This window comes from Nymphaea colorata, chromosome 3 (assembly GCF_008831285.2).
Source record: "Nymphaea colorata isolate Beijing-Zhang1983 chromosome 3, ASM883128v2, whole genome shotgun sequence".
Classification (NCBI taxonomy): domain Eukaryota; kingdom Viridiplantae; phylum Streptophyta; class Magnoliopsida; order Nymphaeales; family Nymphaeaceae; genus Nymphaea; species Nymphaea colorata.
The window spans coordinates 7,518,750-7,539,404 of record NC_045140.1 but is presented as its reverse complement, the minus strand read 5'-3'; the positions used below and the strand labels follow the sequence as shown (position 1 = coordinate 7,539,404).

The 20,655-nt window shown below is 38.8% G+C and overlaps 1 protein-coding gene across 4 annotated transcripts; it reads right to left on the bottom strand.

The window, feature by feature from the left end:
• Nucleotides 1-3,399: 3,399 nt before the first annotated feature.
• Nucleotides 3,400-12,646, bottom strand: LOC116250611 (inorganic pyrophosphatase TTM2-like). Of its 4 annotated transcripts, none has more exons than XM_031624364.2 (12): nucleotides 12,345-12,641; nucleotides 11,000-11,415; nucleotides 9,135-9,249; nucleotides 8,841-9,036; nucleotides 8,566-8,679; nucleotides 8,265-8,438; nucleotides 6,346-6,540; nucleotides 5,276-5,398; nucleotides 5,068-5,186; nucleotides 4,574-4,697; nucleotides 3,936-4,193; nucleotides 3,400-3,861 (listed from the first exon to the last, which is right to left on the bottom strand). In XM_031624364.2, exons 2-12 carry the CDS (start codon nucleotides 11,337-11,339, stop codon nucleotides 3,646-3,648), a joined length of 1,974 nt encoding a protein of 657 aa, XP_031480224.1. In that variant the 5' UTR covers nucleotides 11,340-11,415; nucleotides 12,345-12,641; the 3' UTR covers nucleotides 3,400-3,645. The 4 variants fall into 4 exon arrangements, with proteins under 4 accessions (XP_031480224.1, XP_031480223.1, XP_031480225.1 ...); XM_031624363.2 differs by having other exon boundaries at nucleotides 11,000-11,393; nucleotides 12,345-12,639; XM_031624365.2 differs by having other exon boundaries at nucleotides 4,574-4,694; nucleotides 11,000-11,393; nucleotides 12,345-12,635.
• Between the last annotated feature and the right edge of the window lie 8,009 nt (nucleotides 12,647-20,655).

Here is a 20,655-nt window from a genome sequence, read left to right as displayed (position 1 = left end):
GGTGAAGGGGCGAGCGGAAGAGAGAGACAAACACACGAACTTCAACTTTTATTCATTTTCAGCCTCATCAAAACAACGTACATAGAGAGCTTATATAATTTCATATGTCTCAGTTCACTAAAGCCTAACCCGAGACGGTACATCAAAAGCAAGCAAATAACTAAGAATGAAACATAAAAGGAAACCTGAGACGAGATGTCTCGAAAAGACTGAACCTCGAGCCTTGTGAGCTCGAGGTGGGGTACTATCTGGGTGCTGCCCAGACTCGGAGTTTATGAACGTCGGCTTCACCCATGTGGGTTCAGCCTCTAACTTGCCTAGGTCGGGTCCTAGGCTACCTCGTTGGACATGGGTTGGACTCAACGCTGGGTTAGATTTTGTCTTAGTCGGTTGTAGGTCTTGTCCCTATTCCTTGTCTGCGTTGAAGCTCTATTGTTGGCTATCAGTACTTGGCCGTAGCTGCTCCGGCCTCACCTCCCACTGTAGCACTTTCAAATACTCAATTAACCTCCCTAAGCTCACATCCTCGCCAACCTTGGGAGATATTATCCTCATTTCCAACTGTCTAGGCCAACACCTCCAACTTGGAGTTGGCCTACCTTGCTCAGCCTTTCTTGGCTGAGTGTCTACCGGCGCTGCCGGTCTTGCGCATGCCACGCTTCCTTGGTCGGCGCCCGTTGTTGGCCGCGTGTCCTGCTGCTGCCTCCATTTCCTTAGTTCGGCCCTGCTCGGACGAACATTTCTTGGCACTATCGACCGCGCCCGCACCTTTCTCCTTCGGCTTGTGGCCTCCCTCGGTCGTGCGTAGGGTCGCGGCCTCCTTCGTCCTTCACTTTTCCTACTCATCAGCCGACTTTCGGCCAGCCTTGCCGCGACTTCTGCCCATATTGCGAGCCTTTGGCTTGGCCTCAGCCACTCTCTTGGCCATCTTGGTTAGGGTCAAAATTGTGCTCGTAACAAAAAAGGAAGTTATGTGTTCAACTAGTGAACATGCTTGCCAAGTTTCAACATAAAAGCTTGGGGCGTGTTTGCTTGCTTAGAAATTTCTTGTAGACTACTAAATAAAATTAAAAAATTTGAGATCCATTTCAGATTTCATTAATCTGGGGATGGAAAAAAAATATCCCTTGAAGATAATCAGAAATTTCTTTCCAGAACGAGGAGTGGGATGAAATCCAGACATCAGAAAATGGAGCCTTGCCTCCCGCTGGATCATCACCAGCTAGATGAACACCCGATCTTCACCCACCTGATCACGCCACGTTCCTCGACAGCAGACGTAAAAAAAACATGATGCAGATGACTGCCACCGGAACAGGAGCTGCTGTGATAGCCCCTCTTTATCTAGTGAAAGAAAAAAATAAAAAAAAATCACAGGGAACCCTCCACATCGAGGGTTTACGACAACCCAAGCCCTCTACGGAGAGGATTCAGTGCCTGAAACCCTCTACATCAATGGTTCGGTCGCTGAAAGCCTCTTTCAGGCCCCGAAATAGTTAGAGAGATTAAGAGAAAGAGAGAGAGACACAGCAACTAAAACGAACGACAGCCTCTGACAGAAAGAAGAAAAATGAAAATGAAAAACAGACAGCCTTAGGTTTTCCAAGCCATCCAACATAAAAAATATATGTATATATATCACTAAAACCGTCGACAACCGGCGTCCAGCCGGACGTTGGACCCCAAACTTTGAAACCAAAAGAAAGCAAAAAAAAAGGAAACCTGTCTACAGAGTTTTTCATTTAGAGAGAGAGTCATTTAGATAGAGAGAGAGAGAGAGAGAGAGAGAGAGAGAGGCCGACGACTGACTAGAAATTCCTGGCTTTTTGGTTTGGGTTTTCTCCTTGGTCGGACAGCCGACTTCATTTCCAACTGACGTGACAACGGCGATTCCATGGGTCACGGCATGGAAAGATCCAATTGAGATGGCATCTAGAAAATAGTCGCCCTGAGGATAATTGGGACCAAGGGAGAGGGATACAATGTCAACTCCATCCTTCATTGCATCATCGAATGCAGCAAGCAAGTCAGCGTCATAGCACCCAGAGTCCCAGCAGCTCTTGTAAACTGCAATTCTAGCTAGAGGAGCACCTCCCCTTGCCCCTCCTGCTCCCAGTCCATTAAAATTCATGTTCCAGACGTATCGACCAGCAGCAATGGATGCCGTATGACTACCATGACCAGAAGCATCTCTTACAGAGTTATGGTTTTGAGGTTTGTCTAAATCATGTTTGATAGTATGCGCCCCTTCTTCAGCTTCAAAGCCACTGAAGTAATATCTCGCCCCAATCACTTTCCTGCATTCAGAAATACCAAAGTTCTAATTTTCCACTCTTGCTGGAATTCAGTAAGGATAGAGCAGGGGTCGAGTTTCAGTCAAACCTATTGCAGATTGAAGAGTTGAATGCCTCTCCTTCTTGGCAATGTCCTTTCCATCATGGAGGCACAGGGGGCATCTGACTGTCACTAAAACTAGGACTTTCCGGCCATAAACCTGAACATATAATGGATCTTTTGAGACTCATCTTTTGCCGCCCATTTTGCTTCCTTCTGGTGTGTCGACTGTCGACGTTGGTCGAACAGGACCAGAGAGACGGTGGCAAATGGAGAAGAATCAAGAGAGAGAAAACCAACGAGGGTCCCTGGTGGTCACAGTTAGTTACCGTCGTTGAAAATTTCCTTATCTCCCCAAAGTTTCCAATAAATTTGTGAAACAATGGGAATGCTTTTTGCATCGCCGACCCCCTTAAAAAAAAATCACATTGTGACAGTTCCAGATCATCTCCATTCATGACCATCAAACTAGCAAACAAATTACGTGGAATCTTTATCCGATTCCATAAAACAGTGAGCAAAAAATGGAATGGGTAGCAAATTTCCGTTCCACTAACTTCTGGAAACACCTTTCCAAAAACTTAATTCCAGTTCAAGATCTCCACGCTGTCAAACCAAACCTTGAGGATAGAGATCTTCAATGTCATTTACACCTTCCAACCGAAGTCTCTCCCTATTCATGACAGAACATTTAGGTATTCCAAACGAATTTATAACGCGCATTTACATCTTTCAACTGAAGCATCAAATCAAGCTTCATCAAATCAATGAAAATTGATGTTGATTCAACTGAGAACGAGCATATGCACGAGGCACAAACACTAAGACTCAAAACATAATTTGGTTGAAATTTGGGTATCGAGGCTTAAGTATATCTACATACTGAACCCACATGATTTATCCAGTCACTTCACACATGATTTATCCAGTCAATTCAGAATAATAGGCGAATTTTTTACCAAAAGCAAACCAACAGAGATGACAGGATAGAAGTTTCAACCCCACGACAAGCATGAGAATTGCCCCAAAAACCTCTCTCCCCTCTCTCTCTCTAAGCAAGTACAATGCCCCACCAAATACAATTTATTTTACCAATTACTATTTTATCAATGAAGATATACAGATTTCATTTCAAGGATTGAGGATCACCTTTCCTTTCTTGGCCCCATCCTCCTGTTTACAATGCCCATGAATTAATTACCTTCCCATTATAAATCTAAATGAACATAAAAGAGGGTTAAAAAGTAAAGAAAAATCGACATTTGGCTGCTGATTGAATCGAAAGAAGACAACTGTATAGCTTCTAAGGATTCACTGACTACGGTAGCCTCTCAAAAGTAATGCACTAATGCCACCAACTGCCAGCATGGTAATTAGTGAAACCCCAATGAGACCAACATCAGTTCTCCCATGGCTAACCTCAACTCTGCTTTGACGATTTCTCTGACCTACATTTTCATGGAGGAAGCTGCTGAGATTGTCTAGTTGATGCATAATTTGGCGTTGGCCACGTGCAACCATTGTTATCTGGGATCAAAATGAAACCACCAATAAGGGCACAATTACAACAGAATGTTGAAATGGATGGATGAAAATTCTACCTCTTCCATCAGAGGTGATTCCTTCGAAAATTGAGGAACAGAGGAGGAAGTATGTAGGGCTCCATTTCCATAGCCAGATAAGTAATGCGAAGTTGGAAGAGAACCATTGCAGGCTTCTACCTGTAGGTTCAGGTTCTGTTGGCTGGTTGAAGATTTATTGGTGGTTAGCTTGGCATTTAGCTCTTCTATTCTCGATGTGAATTCATCCATTCTCTCATTGAGTGTGGATATCTGCTCAGAAAGCTGAGTTATCATTCCCTACAAGTAGAAGTTCAGTTAGGATATATATCTAGCAATGTCTTGTAACTGAACTCAGATGAATGCTTTCCAGTCAGGTACACAGAATATTGTAAAGAAAGGGTGTTGACAGAACTGCCAGTTATATTCATCAATGCAAACAATTATCTCTGGTTCATTGCTAATAAACTCTGTCCAGATAAGTGATAGATGCGGTTTTCAATACACTGATGGACTTGAACCAGTCAAGCCGCACACATGCATATGCTCACACAGCCATCAGAGAAAAACAGATCATACATGGAGACAAAAAGAAAAATTTCAGAATGAATGAACCAACAAAAAATCCATAATCGGTAGTGTGCCTTCGGTGAGCAAATTCTCTTATTGAAAAAACTAACCTGGTTGGGCAAAGGAGCAGGTGAGTCAAGGCCCCTGATCTCAACACGCTTAGTGCCAACCGTAAGCCTTGTCAAGTTAGCAAGGTTCTTGTCTCTGTGTGTTGAAAAGGAGTGAGGCAGGCTGCTAGCAGAAAAAGAACAAATTATTAAGGGAAAGTGCCCCTAGAAATCAAGAACAAGAAAAGAGTTCCAACTTTTAAGCTTGTCTCTGTGTGTTGAAAAGGAGTGAGGCAGGCTGCTAGCAGAAAAAGAACAAATTATTAAGCGAAAGTGCCCCTAGAAATCAAGAACAAGAAAAGAGTTCAACTTTTAAGCTTTCCAGCATCATGCTCTCCTAAAGCGCACAGTTATTTTAGTATGGTAGAAGCCAACCAAATCCAGTAACTTTAAGGTGCATATATTTCTGACACCAATCCTTCATCTATTACCCAAAAAGATGTTCCAGGAATATACAAAGTTTGATATACAAAACAACATTAAAGGGACTAAAAAACCTCTTAAGATTTTTTCTCATGGCCACCCTATCAGCAGAAGCTCTTGACAGTGCTTCCCTTGGACTTGAAGCTACATCATCATCAATGCTGAGCTTCGTTTTCAGATCATCTGGCAAAGCCTGCACAGAGGTTGACAGCTGAAGTCAATCACACAACTGAAAGGGGGAAAATTTCAAAAGATCAATTTATCTCATAATATTCCTCCTACCAAAACTTCATTTACAAGCTTTTCCAGCTGAATCTGCTCTATGTAAGTACGCGGAATGTATGAACCATCTAAACCCAGCTTCTCTGCAACCTCTTTTACAGCCAAACGGTCTCTGCCCTGTACCTGCAGAGTTTCCCCATTGCATAATTTTAAGTTAGTGAAAGACTTAATAACCAAAATATATGCTTCACTGTATAGTGAAAGCCTTGATAACCAGCACATAAGTGCTTCGCTGTATGGTTAAAGCCATGAATCGACATACTTGCTTCACATTAGGCATCCATAAACAAGATTACACACAAAGGTATGGATGCTACTTTAGGCTTGCAATTAGACAAGGACTGTTAAAAAGTCGGTACAACTAAGTTTAGATTTGTAGGATTGTTCTGCATAATCTGGAAAAAAAGGGTGGGTAGGTGAGAAAATACAGCAGAAGGTAGCGTGGTCTCTACAGGACTCCATCAATTAGCTCCAGAACCTACATTAACTAGATTTTCCACTTTAAAGACAATTAATGGTACTTTGAGTACAAGTTCCAACTTCCAGTTTATGTGAATATATATGGCCATAATTCAGCAAATAAACTTTGAATCTAATTACAGCAAAAAAGAACATAGATGAACTGGCAATTTGTCAGCTGTTAGTTGCACAAATACATGCATTTGATTTGTCTGCATACTATGTCAAGTTAATTTGGATCTTGAGCAAAGTCAAGCCTGGAAGTCCTTGCTGAGCTTGCAAAGGCCAGTGTTGAGATCATGAGAAACATAAGCATGGTACTGATTTGGGTGTTCAAAACTGCTACCCTGTGGTGAGATGGAACTAGGAAAACAAAACCATTAGCTTCATGAATCAACAACACTAGTATTTCCAACATACATGGAAAACATCACCTAGTTGAAAGGTAGTAGCATAACACAAACCATCTTCAGAAATCATAAACAAAGTGTTCCTAGCACCCGTAAGCATATTTTCGAAGTCTTAAATTTGAAACTTGAAAGAGAAACTAGACAGCGAAAGGGTGAAGTTTCTCAAAAGAATGTGAATACAGAACCACAATGTGATTTTACCTGAACATATCTGCGATTTAATTGCTCAAGCCAATCAATCTTTACAGAAATGTGATCATAAGAAAAGACATGGCTGCTTCTTTTTAGGATGGTAGCAATGGTGTACCCCAGGGCCATCAATCCACCAAGAAGTCGCACACTTACTTCAAACGTGATTCTAGGAGATATGATGAAGGGACTATCAGTCACCCATTCCTGAAATGCAAGAAAGATAGCAATAGCAGCATGAAAAAAATGAAAACAGGCCATGTAGACAATGCAGCACCAAGTATATGATAGCACAAAAACCCTTTATTCAAGAAAAGATAAATCTTTCTTGCAACCAAGCAAGCTAACTTGCCTTTGGTCTAACTACTCATTTTTTTTCTTGTTTTCAATTTCATAAATGTAATAAAATATTAAACAGATAACAGGTGAGAATACCGTTTAAACATCAATATCTATAAAGAATATTCACAACAGAAATGTTCTTGTACCACATACTCTGTAGGAATTACAGCAGTTGAACGACGGTAGCCCCATCAATTAATTGCTAACTTGATATTTTATAGAGACTGAAATTCTATTAATTAAGTGTTAATATAAATTTTTCTGGAGATTGCAATAATCTGCATGCAGTTTTTGTGTATCAGATGCACATGGCTGGGTTTCTAGACCAAGATGAACAGTTAATGACAACAAACATGCACTCAAAATTGTGGAACGGGAAAATCGGTTTAATGCACGTTTCTTGGTCTCAATCAGATATCTAAGTTCTGACTTCTGTGTTATGTCTCAGTATCTACTCTATTTACACTGGTATAGTTATTTGTTATTTTGAAGATAGTATGATAACCAATAACAAAACCTTGACAATATTATTCTGACTAAAGACAGCTTGGACTGCACTATCAATATATGGATATTTCTGACGAAGAAAACTTACAGCTGTCCAAAGCATTATTTATTTACAGTGCCTAGAATTGGAGATAAACATGTTACTTGACTTCTTACCCTACTAATGTTACAAAGATGATACTATTATCCAGAACAATCTCCAGACTGAAGATGCCAACATCTTATGTGGTTCACCAATCATATTTGCTTTGAAGTTCAAGTAGTGTACATACAATACAAACCTGCGCATGTTCTATGAGAACCAAAATTTCTCTTCTTTTATATGTTGAATTTTATACATAGGCTAAGCATGGAATAAGTCACAAACTACTTAAACTAGCCACCCATTATTCTAGATTAGCTGTTAGCATTTCTGCATACCCTACATATTGCCAAGAATAAAGAGCACCCTCAGAAGGCAGGCACATTATGATTGACTGCCATGATATGTTTGAAGAGGTGCATGAGAGTATGATGCTGAAAGCCCCGTGGTGCATACCTAGTGGAGCAGATAGTTGCGTTTTTATTTTTCTCCTAAAATTTAACTTTTTTCACATAAAACAACTACAGGCATTCATGCTATGCGATACGCAAAAAGAAAAATCAAATTTTTTTCAAAAAAAGTCATAAAAAAATTTCAGATGCATGCTATGCACCGAAGCAGGCACTATATCCATACACACGACTCTGTGTGCCCAAACCCTATTCCTCAACATACAACATACCCACATGAGCACATTATGCACACATGCATAATTAATGAGACAAATAGGTGACAACAGTAACCATACTATACTAACTTTTGAGATTAAGAATAAGCTTCAACGACTACTCTAATAACTAAATTCTTAGCAATTAGCTCAAGGAACCATTAGAAAGTAACTTCTGCTCCTGCAAACATGAATGTGAAAAGCAGCCCTTTCATGTACATCTAGCCATTATGTGATGTTTAATAAAATTTGGAAAGACCACTGAATCAATATCTATTTGGAAGTCATTTGCAATTTGGAAAAAAAAGGGTAGAGTTCATTAAAAGAACAGACCTCAAACATAAGGTTATATTTTCCATCCCTATTCCGCATCCTCAGGTATGACTGACAAGCTTCTGGATCTTCACCTGGAGGAAGAAGATACATATCATATGTCTCCTCCATGGTCTCTTTGTGTTCATGGGGAATGACAGCCTTGATTTCCTCCACAGTCAAAGCTTTTTGTGACTACAATAATACAAAGCAGTATTATTTAGATTTATAAGCACTAAAGCTACATCCACTGAAGGACTTGCACGTTGCACCAGAAGTGAAGCTGACCAAGACATGAAACAGTCTGCTAGAAAAATCTGACCTTAAGTATATAAGTGGGGTTCTGGAACCCTGAGAACGGATTAAACTTATTGACAATTTTTATGTGGGCAGTTTGGAGATCTGGTTCAATAAAAGCTTTGTACATGGGATATACCTGTCAAGGATACATAACAAAAAAGTCATCCAAAGCTGCACTCCCAGGGTTTGATGCTAAAAAATGAAAAGAAGAACTGAGTCTAAAGGTTTTTTTCAAATACTATGAGATTCATAAAGGGCATATAAACGAGAAACAGCACAGGGAAATAATGAAAGAACCGTTTCAGATATCTGATGAATTATTTCTTCTGGCTCTTGACCAGCTCGTTGTATATCTCGCAGAACCCTCTTAACAAGGTCAAAGTGGACACCACCCGTAATCGATACCCGAAGGTCAAGAAAAGGGCGCAATTTTTCACTTAGTGCATAGATGCCTTCAATAAACACAACTCGAGATGTAGGAACTTCAACAGTCCTAAAATATAAGGTCACTTATTAGGCACACTGACTTTTTGTAGACTGTCAACTTTTGAATGCATATTAGCAATGCAAGGGGAAAAGATTGACATTAACCTGTATCCTGTTCGGCAGCTCAGCTTGTAATCATAAACTGGAACCTGAACAGATTTTCCTTGTTTTAGGTCACGGATGTTATCAAGCAACGTATCATAATCTGTCAAGCGTGGATCTGTTCCAAAGCCAAGAAACTAAATGGTGTCAAAATATCAGATAGAAAAAGCAACGTAGCCAACTACATCCTGCAGTCAAGAATGTTTCAGAAAGTAAACTAATAGGTTAAACAATCTTCCATCTTCCAAATGAGAATAAGATAGGAATAAAACTATAAAAGCTTTTCCCCTCTTTCTCACACAACCAAATATTCAGAGATTGTGAGTTCACGTTCATTTATCATGGTTCAAGTGTCAAGTTTGAATTAAAGACAAGAGTCAACAGAATATTTTTTACCAAAAATTTGAGTAATCAGGCACATTGTGACCGTAAGTTTCAGAATATAAATGGAAATGTACAAAACAAGCCATAATGGTTCAATTGCATATCTTATGAATGAAGTTGACTGTGCAGCCAGTGTCCTCAGGTTAGCTTAGCCTAACGACAGCCTGGTATAAGGTTTTAACTAGTGTTAGCTAACAAAAGAAAGGCCATGTACCATGAAGCACCACAAAACCACCAAAGATCAGCATTATACCTTTGCACATACTAAAACCTGCTCCATAATTGAAAGCCTATGTCACACAGGTACTGCTCAAATGGAGCTGTACCTCTACTGACCCGGTATGGCATTGGTATGGGTACTGGTACTAGGGTACGGTCAAAATAATACCATATATGGTTGAAATTTAAGGTTTCTTTATTGTTACCTGCATATACCGTGGCTATCTGTAATAATGAAGGATAACTGTATATTTAGTGTTGTAATAATGAAGATATGGTAATAATGAATGTTAATCCTATATTTTAATGCTATAATAATGAAGATTAACAAAAAAAAGGCGTAATAAAGGAAAGAGAGAGATAGACAGCCCAATTACCGAACCTACTACAATAAAGACTGTATTCATGAGGGGACTTAATGAAAACTTTTTGTATCTTGAATTTAACTTCTAAATAAAAGTTTCATCATAAAGACTAAATTTCTCATAAACCATAAAGTATAAACAACTAAACAAGTAAATTCAAGATGCCGAGAAAAAAATAAAAGCACTAACAGCATACACTAGTTATATATATATATATATATATATATATATATATATACACACACACAATTGTATCTTTTTTTTTAAAATGCTTCGTACTCATACCCCAACAAGTACTCATGTCTCATGCCATCACCCATACCTATGTGTCATAGTTGAAACTTGAAAGCCTAAAGCCAATCTAAGTAGATCATATTGTACCATGTGATTTTGCAAGTTATGTACGTTTTTTGGTCCATTTCCATCTTAAATAGAGATTAGGGAAATCTCCTTTGGTTGGGAGACATGTTTAGAGCCTTAGACAATAACATGGAAGAAAGACAAAGACGTTAGCTACACTAGGCAAAAAGGACAACAGGCACATGTAGCTGGGTATCCAGTTGGAGTAAGAATGTTCCAACTGATTAACACTAAGAAGTATAATATTAGAACCATTTCTTGAGGACTATGTCTAACTTATTTATGCAAACTCTCAAGACTCAATATACATGCCAGACATAAGGCAGAATATCGATTTGTCACAAGTTTATCAACACAGTGCAAGCTTTGTCATAACTTCTTGACACAACAACACAAAGTATTACTTTTTAATAGAGCAGATAGTTTAAAACCCATTCTTAAATCCAGCAGGAAACTACATCATTAGCTATATGTAAGAAAAGTATTGTTTAATAAAGAAGAACGTGGATACAAGCATTTTGAAGGTAAAGCATAGATTACCATCAAAGTTCCCATCAACAAGACGAGTAGCGTCATTGTAGTTGTCCATCGATATAATAGCAAGGCTAGGCATAAAATGAAGCACTTTTTCAGTGAACACGGTTTTCCCAGCTCCCGAAGGCCCGGCAACTCCTACTAGTATCATACCATCATTTTTCTGTGCCAACAACTGACATGCACGGATCACTATGAAGAAACCTTTTTCAAATGACAGTTGATCTGGTATTGGAACTATTTCATAACGTTCACTATCTTTCCTCTTCACCAACTGCACCTGATCTCTCAATAGACCAGGCCTTCGTACATTCGAGTTGTTAATGGTATTTTCTTCTCCCATCATTGAAGGTTGGCTATATGCTAATGGCTCTGTTGTTGAGCAAGGAACCGATGATACCTGGCATCAAGTTAGCAGTTACCTGGGTCAAGAGTTGCATACAAACCATGAAAACCATAGACGCACAATTGTCACATATACATACTGTAAGAAAATGAAGCCAGTGAAAGTAGCTGTTTAGCAAGCTAATCCATTGACATGGTTAAGGACGCAGCATAATTTGCTCGACCAAGTAGAGCAAATAAAAACATTAAGACACCATAGTTACCCAGAAACAAAGGTTCGAAAGGGAACAGATCGCTTCCCTTGCCTAATGGTGATCCGTCTTTCCCTCCATGTACGTTCATAAAAGAATGCTTCTTGTTCCTAAAATTTCATTACCTCCATGTAGTTCACAAAAAAATGCTTCTTGTTCCTAAAATTTTCAATGACTTCACTTCAGTTGCGAAGCTTACTTCGGCGGATGTGGACAAAGAAACAATATTCAAAAAGCCATCTCTATTGGATTGATTATTTAACCAAAAACATCTAAAGCCGTACACAGGAACAAAAAAGACCATTCATAGAGAGTAATTTCTCTTTTTTCCTAAATTCCAAAATCCAAGAATACCAACACCCCAAATTCCGCAAAATAGGCAGGCACGAATAACCTCAAGCAACCAAGGACTCAATTACTTAAATTTCTCAGTTTCTTTCACACAATTCAGCGTCAAACAACAAAGAAACCAATCAAGTTGAAGAAGCCACTACGACCATTACCAAGATCCCGGTTCAGCAAACTACAGCCGACAGACTGATCAAGTGAGAAAGAATACATCCAAAAAGGGGGAAAACAAACAGCAAACTATAATTCTAAGGATCATCAACAATCCAACCAAACAAAAAAAAACAACTGGGGTTCCTCAAAAGAATCATAGAAAACTGAAGAAGTGAAAGAAGTAAAGTAATCAAGCCACTAGATGAAACAAACAGCGAGCCGAAGAGCATGCCCTTGTTGCAAATTCCACTTACTAGGAACGCTTTGTCTGGCGTTTTCCAGGATTTGGGCTGTCGTCCTCCAAGGCCCTAGAGAAGCAGAAGCGTGAACAAGGAAACCCTAGACGGGAAAAAGAGGAACTCTCGCGCCACTCCTTTTAGGGACCAAACGATATGGCAATGGACACAATTATGTCGATCATACGTGGGATGTGTTCGCTGTCTGCTGGGATTCAGTTACTCGAGAAAAACAAGCTGTTTAAATAGACAGACTACATGCTGTGTAGACGATTCCTTTCGTTGGGTACCGATCAGAACATTGGTTTGAAATTTGATTAAACAGCTTACAGTTCATTAGTTATCGTTTTGGAGACTCCTAGAATTTCTGTAAATTTGTATTTTTTGTTCAATTTCCCTTCTCATCTTGCTAAACTGATGTACTAAAAAGCATCTCTCTTAAATTTAGTAAAAGGCAGCATTTTTGGTAATTAGTTGTCTTGATGTTGCTTCCTCAGAAGTCCTGTTTACAGGTTAAACATTAGGACTAGTAATCTATTTACATTGGTAATTTAGCTCAATCACCAGCTGAAAAAAGCTTCTGGGATCTCCACGCACTACAGGGAACACCAGAGTTTGTTTGCCACTCCACTTAGTGGTGAATGCAGAATTATACTTGATCTTTGGCCAGCTTTTTTCAAAGATGAGTGGCTCCAAGAGCGCATCGTCCTTTCTTTTCGACTTAGATGTTTCCTGAATGAATAAATAAGTAAACAAATAAACAAACAAAACCTTACTTTCATTAAAATCATGTTGCTATTTCCTTTATTCTTTTAAAAGACGAGTGGTTCTTGCGTGCTCATTTTGTTATCCAAACTTGCTCGGGTTTTGCTCAAATTTTGAACGATATTGAAGAAATAATGTTCGAATAAGGCCAAGTTTTTTCAGTAATTCCATAGTAAGAGGCTCTCCTTTTTTGTTTTCCAAAGATCTGCTTGAATTCAGACGTGGAGATGAGAAATTTATCGTGAATCTTGTTTGAAAATCTCAATTAATTTCATTACCATGTAGATGTAAAGTAAAGAAACTTCCAGTTTTTCTTTCAGATGACTCCAACAAAGTTGACTTGGAAACAAATTAACAGGTGGCATTTATTGCCGGAGAATTTGGAAGGGAGAGAATGTAAGATGACTCTGGGTGGTGGTGGGTACGGATCCTTGACTACTGATTATTATATGTTTTGGGAAAACAAAAAAGCAACTTTACAACAAGGGTACGAATTTTTAAGCAATTAACATGCGACTGCACAACTTTTTGATGAATACATGAATAAGTGTTTTTCCCATGATTCTCTGCAAATGGCCGCCGCTGGCCCCGACAGTGAGGCTCTTTAATTTTCGGTTTTTAATATCTTTAGTAATTTTTTTTGTTCCTTTTATATGACGTGTTGGACTGTTCTCCCTTCAATAATTGGACTGCTTTTAATAATTTTGTTTTTTTGGAAAAAAAAATTCAAAAAACACAATGGGCATAAATTGCTATTCTAGAGAGAATTAAGCAAAATTTGGTAGGAAACATTGGTTTGTGAACGATCAGCCTACTGAAACAACGTTCAGGCATCCACAGTTGATATATATATATATATATATAAAAGGTTTCCGCATCCACACCTAGATATCCTTAAATATATATGTATATATATATCAAAGGATATCAAATCAGAGGCCAAACCAGATTTCTTTTAGGGTCGGGTCAAGACGATTCGCGGGCTGGACAAGGTCGAGTCAAGAGGAGCAACTGATCGATCAAACTAAAAAAAATTGATTTTTTTAATGTAAAAAAAAGAAATTTTTCCTGCGCTCACCGTCCCTGTATTGTATCAAATCTAGGTGGACCGTCCCTGTATTGTATCAAATCTAGGTGGACTGTTCATATCTCCCAAGTCTATCTCCCTCACTTTTCCGCGAATCCCTCTTTCTCCCTTTCACTCTCTCCTCTCCTTGCAAGGAGAGCCTTCGGCCAACTGTTGCCGACAGTGTCGCTAAACAGCGTGAAGACGACCTTGGGAGTCGGCCCCACCGGCGATGGCAAGGGGGAGACACGCACTGCCTTGCCCACCACCAAGCAGTGCCGTCCTTGTCGGCACCCGCTGAAGCTCTTCCCGGCCGGTAGAAGTAGAGTAGACTCGGTCAAAAGGGGAGACTCGGTCGGCGGGGCGGACGGTGATAGTGGGGGAAGACCTGCTGGGTCTTCCTTGACAAGATAAGATGACAGTCATCGTTCTCTTCTATCTCCTCCTCTTCTCCCGGCTCTGTGCTCTCCCCCCCACTCTCCATCCTTCTTATTAACAAGAAAATAACAAGGTCAACCAATCGAATTCTGCACATTTTGCTGAAGAAATTGACACATATAGACGGAAGATGAAGAAAGAGTTTTTTTATCCCCATTTATAAACTTAGCTCTCGCATAAATCAGATCGTCGAAAATACAAATTCCAAGCACAAGAATGAAAAGCTCATCCTTCTAATACTCAGCACCTGTTTGTAAAGATCGGAAAGTTCTTGAAACCTCATGCGACGGAGATGGTTACGGAAGGAGATGACCAAAGCTCCTTCAATGGTGGAACCTGATGTCCAAGGCACAAATATTTTCTGCTAGATGCAATTCACTTTACAGTTTGACATTTAAATTTCATATATTTCCCCATTCTCTAATAGATGTTTCTTCATACATATTCTGACATCCACGCTCGTCCTAATATAGCATTAACAATGTCAGTAATTGATCATCATAACAAGAGAAGGGAAAAGTTTGAGAAATAAAATTTAGTTAATAGGAAAAAGATGTTCATGTCAATTACTTGGTGAGTTGCTTTAATCATCAAAGGCACTCAGTACGTAAAAGTAAGGAGGTCTAGATACTAAATGACGGGTGAAAAACGAAAATGACTAAATATAAGATACCCTCATGGCCCCCTCGGGCGGAGGGAGGGGAGGGCCCGCCTAGGCCATGGCCTCATCTAGCCAATGAAAAAAATAAAGTTTTTTAAATTAATTGCACCATGTATTTTTTATATTTGAATTCAATTTGGTCCTACCTGAATTCAGAGGTTGAATTGTCGGCCCACCTCTAAAGAATCCTGACTCCACCCCTATGCCTTGCTAATTAAGAAAGTTAAGGTAAAAGGACGATTCAATAAACAAAGCACAAGCGAACTGGCTGTACGTATGAACAAATTAATGAATGACAACCACCAAAGTATCATTGGAATGGATTCTTCTTAGTACTGCAGTTGCGAAAAATAATATTTGATTCTTCCATGATAAAGTCGGCAGTGGGGAAAGAATATGTGCTATTCTTCATCACATCGACTTCTTTGGAAATGTGGAATTAAAGAATCTGTAATTGGTGTTTGGTGTTTGAATTGAAAAAATTGTTCAATATGGATTTAGGGTTTGGTTCAAGCGTATAAGCCAAATGTACTTGCTTGAGTGATTTTATAAATAAATAATAAATAAACACAGACACACACACATATATATATATACAACACCCAACTCAAAACTGACATTGAGCTCGCCCATTCGCTCCATCAAGTCCGCATACCAAACACCCCTTCGATAAGATGTATGTAACATGGCCTATGTCTGTGCACATATATGAAATTTAAGTTGGACTCTCATATCTCTTCCTTGATATGGAAAAAAAAAAACTAACGTACGTCCAATAAAGAAATTATATCTGATTCAGATTTGGAACTGTCATCCAATCGGATTTGGATTCAGATTTAAACAAAATATCCAGTTTGATTCAAATTCAACTTAAATTTAGTTTTATATAGGTGTCCTCTATCTAATGTTTATACATTCTAAAAGTCTGCTATTAGCATCTTATAGTGCAGTTTGGTTTTGGCTTAAAAGATGGATTGAGATTGAAATTTGAATTTAAAAATCTGATTTAGATCCATTAGATATGGTATAAACTTGTATCTGAATACGAATATGTGAACATTGAGCCTCGCAGAGCATAGCACAGCTGGTCAAGCTACTGGCACATAAAGTAGTGCATCTCAAGTCTGATGATCGTGGACACTAAGTCTCCACACTTTAAATGGTTATAAGATGCAGTATCTACGTTGAAGGGTACATTGTTGCCATCACTAATGCCAACTTAACTCGAAACTCTACAGGCAGGGGAATGGGGAGAGCCTATGGGCTCTTTAAATACGTGAACGTTCCATAAGTGGATATGGTGATTAAAACTACATTTGATTCAAATCCGATCAAATTGACATCCCTAATCAAAGCTAACACATAACAGTAATTATATATGCTAATTCACTAGTAAAGGCAAGGCTGCACCCATCATGTTCATGTCTTGCTAATTAAGAAAGATAAGGTAGAAGAAAAATTCGACAAACAAAGCACACGCAAACTACTCGGATATACGTTGGAGCAGAATAATGAAAACCACAAAATGTTAGTGGAATCGATTTTACTTGGAAGTACTGGTGCTACAGTAAAAATGCAGAAATGTTATGGAAAGTAATATTGATTCTAACGTGATAAAGTCGAGATTGAGGGGAGATTATGTGCTATTCTTCATTATATCAACATCTTCGGAGAGGGCTTGATTGATTCTATGCATTAATTTATTCCCAACTTTTAGACCTTGCTAAAATTAGAGTTCCCCAAGTGGTTGTTTAATGTGCCTAACAGCTGGGTAGAACCACTCCCACGTCCACTCTGTGGTGAGCCACGCAAACACGGAATGGTTGGACACAACCCAAAAATTAAGGACACTTCAGCGAGCCTTTCCTACACTCATTCCGTGAATCAAACGCTCTTTAAGATAAGGGTAGTGAGCTTTGAGGGTGGGCATCCGGCCTGTCGGGCCGGTGAGCTTGGCCTGGGCCTGGCCCCGGCCCGATAGCTCGGGTCTCGGCCTGGGCCCGGCTCGGCCGGCCCGGCCCATTTGAAATTAAAAATAATTTTTTTAATTATAAAATATTTTTTTAAAATATAATAATAAATATATATTTTTAAAACAAAAAAATTAAAAAAATAATTTTTTAATGTAAACAGTCGGGCCGAGCCACTGGCGGGCTGGCCTATCGGGCCCGGGCCCGGCCCGATGCTCAGCCTAGTGAGCTTCTGCTTTTTTTTTTTTACACAAATTTTTAACCATAAAAAAAATTGCTGGGTTTGCTAAACATGTCCACTTATGTCGTGCGGACGGACATTAATTTGAAAAAGGTTGAACTTTGTACAAGTTATATAAAATGTGGCCCCGCCGATGCCCAACCTTAGTGAGCTTGTGCTTTTCTTTTACACAAATTTTTAACCATAAAAAAAATTGCTGGGTTTGCTAAACATGTCGTGTCGACGGACATTAATTTGAAAAAGGTTGAACTTTGTACAAGTTATATAAAATGTCGTGCGTGGCAATTACTATTCAGATTATAACTGGAAATATAAAAAGCTGCGTAGAAAAACTTCAGCACCACTAAAGGCATAACATGGCGTGAGGAAGTTGAAAAACACAAGGCCTGTTTTCGTGAAATATGAAAAGTAGCGGACCCCAGGTGAAAACTTTCGTCGGTTTATTTCCACCAAATAAACATTCGATGTTCACAATAACAAGGCCATTAATTCAAGACACGGTTTGTGATTTCATACATAAAATGTTAGCCATGCCTTCAGATTTCGTGGCCACTTGAGCAGGTCTTTCCCACGGCCCCACCACCGCAGCAAATGGCGTGGATGCAACGGCTCCACCGCCGTAGCAAATGGGGACGAATATTCATCGCCAGCCACCCAATTTGTCAACGTCGTGCGTCTAGTAGAACGATCCACGGTGACCCACTTTATCTTGAAGGAAGGGGCGAGAGAAGGGTTTGGAAAGTCGCGCATAAAAGTTTTTAACCCAACCGCCTTTGAGTGATATGAACCTCCAACGTCGTGTAGATGGTTACCACTTACCAGAGGTGACGCAAGTTTTACTCTTTATTTTGCTTGTTTATAATTATTCTAAAGATATTCTGGCCTGAGTTAGACTCATATTGATTTCGGAACTGATTTTACTGTATGTCATACTTTTGTAGAGAGCCTATATATGTGTAATCTTCACATCTAAAGATATATAAATTGACAGAAAAACTCATCTGTGAGCTTGTAAAATGATTTAAACTTAGAAGGCAAAGGAATCTTAATTACACGTTCATAAGGTAAGGTAGAATATAGAAAAATAAAAATAAAATTATTAGAAATAAATAATCTAATAAAAGTAAGTTTGAAAATGGGGGGTATATAAATGTAGTCGTGAGGATTTGGATTTCGGTGGGAAAGGAGTCATACTGGGCAGTCAAGGGTGAAACGAATCTAGAAGATTGACCGGAACAAGAAAGGGCTGGTGCATGCTCTGAACAGCGGGTCTAGACTCTAGAATCCATGCGGGCCCCGCCCCTTGATCTCAAATTACTCCCTTTTTTCGGATATGGATATGAAAAGCTGCTAAGGTCTTTTAGCGTATCCGGTCAGATTCGGTCTATTTGGTAGGCCCTAGCATTAGGGTTGGGCATCCGGCGACGCAGCCCAATAAAAAGTTGATTGGGATATATATATATATATATATATATATATATATATATATATATATATATATATATATATATATATATATATATATATATATATATATATATAGAGACAGAGAGAGAGAGAGAGAGAGATATGGTTGAATTGTTTTTTATTTTGTATAGTTAAAACTTACATAGTTTTCCGCAACAAAATATTATGTGGATGCTTTTTAACTCTCTCTCTCTCTCTCTCTCTCTCTCTCTCTCTCTCATCCACTAAGAGATTTAAGAGGAGCCGACTCTCTTTCTCTCTCAAACTTGAATGCAGGTCGACATTGGGGTGGATCTTATCTCAAGCGTCGGTCTCGTTACAGTGTTCATATCCAACGGAACGTGACGGAAATTTGGATCAATCTTAGTTGGGATGATGTGCTTCGGCTGGACTGATCCACAGGAAGAATGAGGCTTTTACTTATGCCCCAAGTGATTGTCGCCCGGGAAAAATTGTAAGGATCACAAATGGATAGTTAAAAAACACTGCTTCTAAACACTAGCATGCATGCACACACATACGTAGACACACAATCTCTTCTGTTAGTTCTATTAAGCAATTATGCTATGCAATTAAGGATATCAACTGATTGTATTTGAATTCGATATACTCTTAAACATACTGTTTTTTCGATATTCACATATTCAGATTCAAATATAAATAAAAAGAAATGTCATATCCAAATCCGAATCCAAATTTTGAATTGAATTTTTCCAATTTTCAAAATGTAAAAGCATTAAATATAGGATTTTGTTTAAAATTAAATTCAATCCGAATCCATATCTGAATCTTATCATATGTCATTTCTTAAATTTGAATTTGGTCTGATTTCTTAATTGGATATTATAATCTTTTTTTCATATCCATTTTTTCAAATCGGTTTGATCGGATATTAAATTTAAATTGGATATATTGACATCTTTGCTTTTATAAGCAAGTATTGTTGAGTTGCAGTTCTGTCGCAAGCCCTTCGTATGCAAGCCGGTACGCAAGCCCCACCTTAGCTTTTATAGTCAGTTTTTAGCACACTGATAGATAAAAAATTTGAAGCAGTAAAAGATCAATGAACCAGTGGATCACAATTGAAGAACATGAGAGTACTTTAAAGATGGTCTAAAAGTTCATGCTACCTAAACTTTTAACAACCCACGAATTATTAAAGCGAATCATATGAAACTTGGTCTACTTTTGCTTTTCGTAGGTCTGGTCTTGTAAGGAGTGCCACGCTAAGTTACGTTACCAACACCACAACGGACAAATCCAGACGAGAGCGAGAGAGATCAAATAAACGTGATGACATTTATAACCATTGCCAAATTCGAAGCTAGATTTACAATTCAAATCCGATTTGTATCGGATTTTTAAATTCAAATCCAGGCATAGAACTAACTTTTAATCTGAATCCGAACAGCATTATCACAATGAGTCAGCAACCGGCTAGTTTCAAAATGCAAATTTTTGTGTCTAGGGCACGTTTTGTTCTCAAATTTTGATATACATTCCCATTTTATCGGCTTTTTCTTTCTAGTTCTCTTTCTTCAATCGGATGCCTGCGACCAAAAAGATCAAATCCGATTGATTTTTAAAAGACGATCATATTGCAACTAGATTGATGGTCCTGGTCGATCGACATGACCACAAACAAGAAAATCATCAATCCCATAACGTTTCTTCCACGGGCTAGTTCTATTGATGTTACAGGTATGCCAATAATTCTGGTT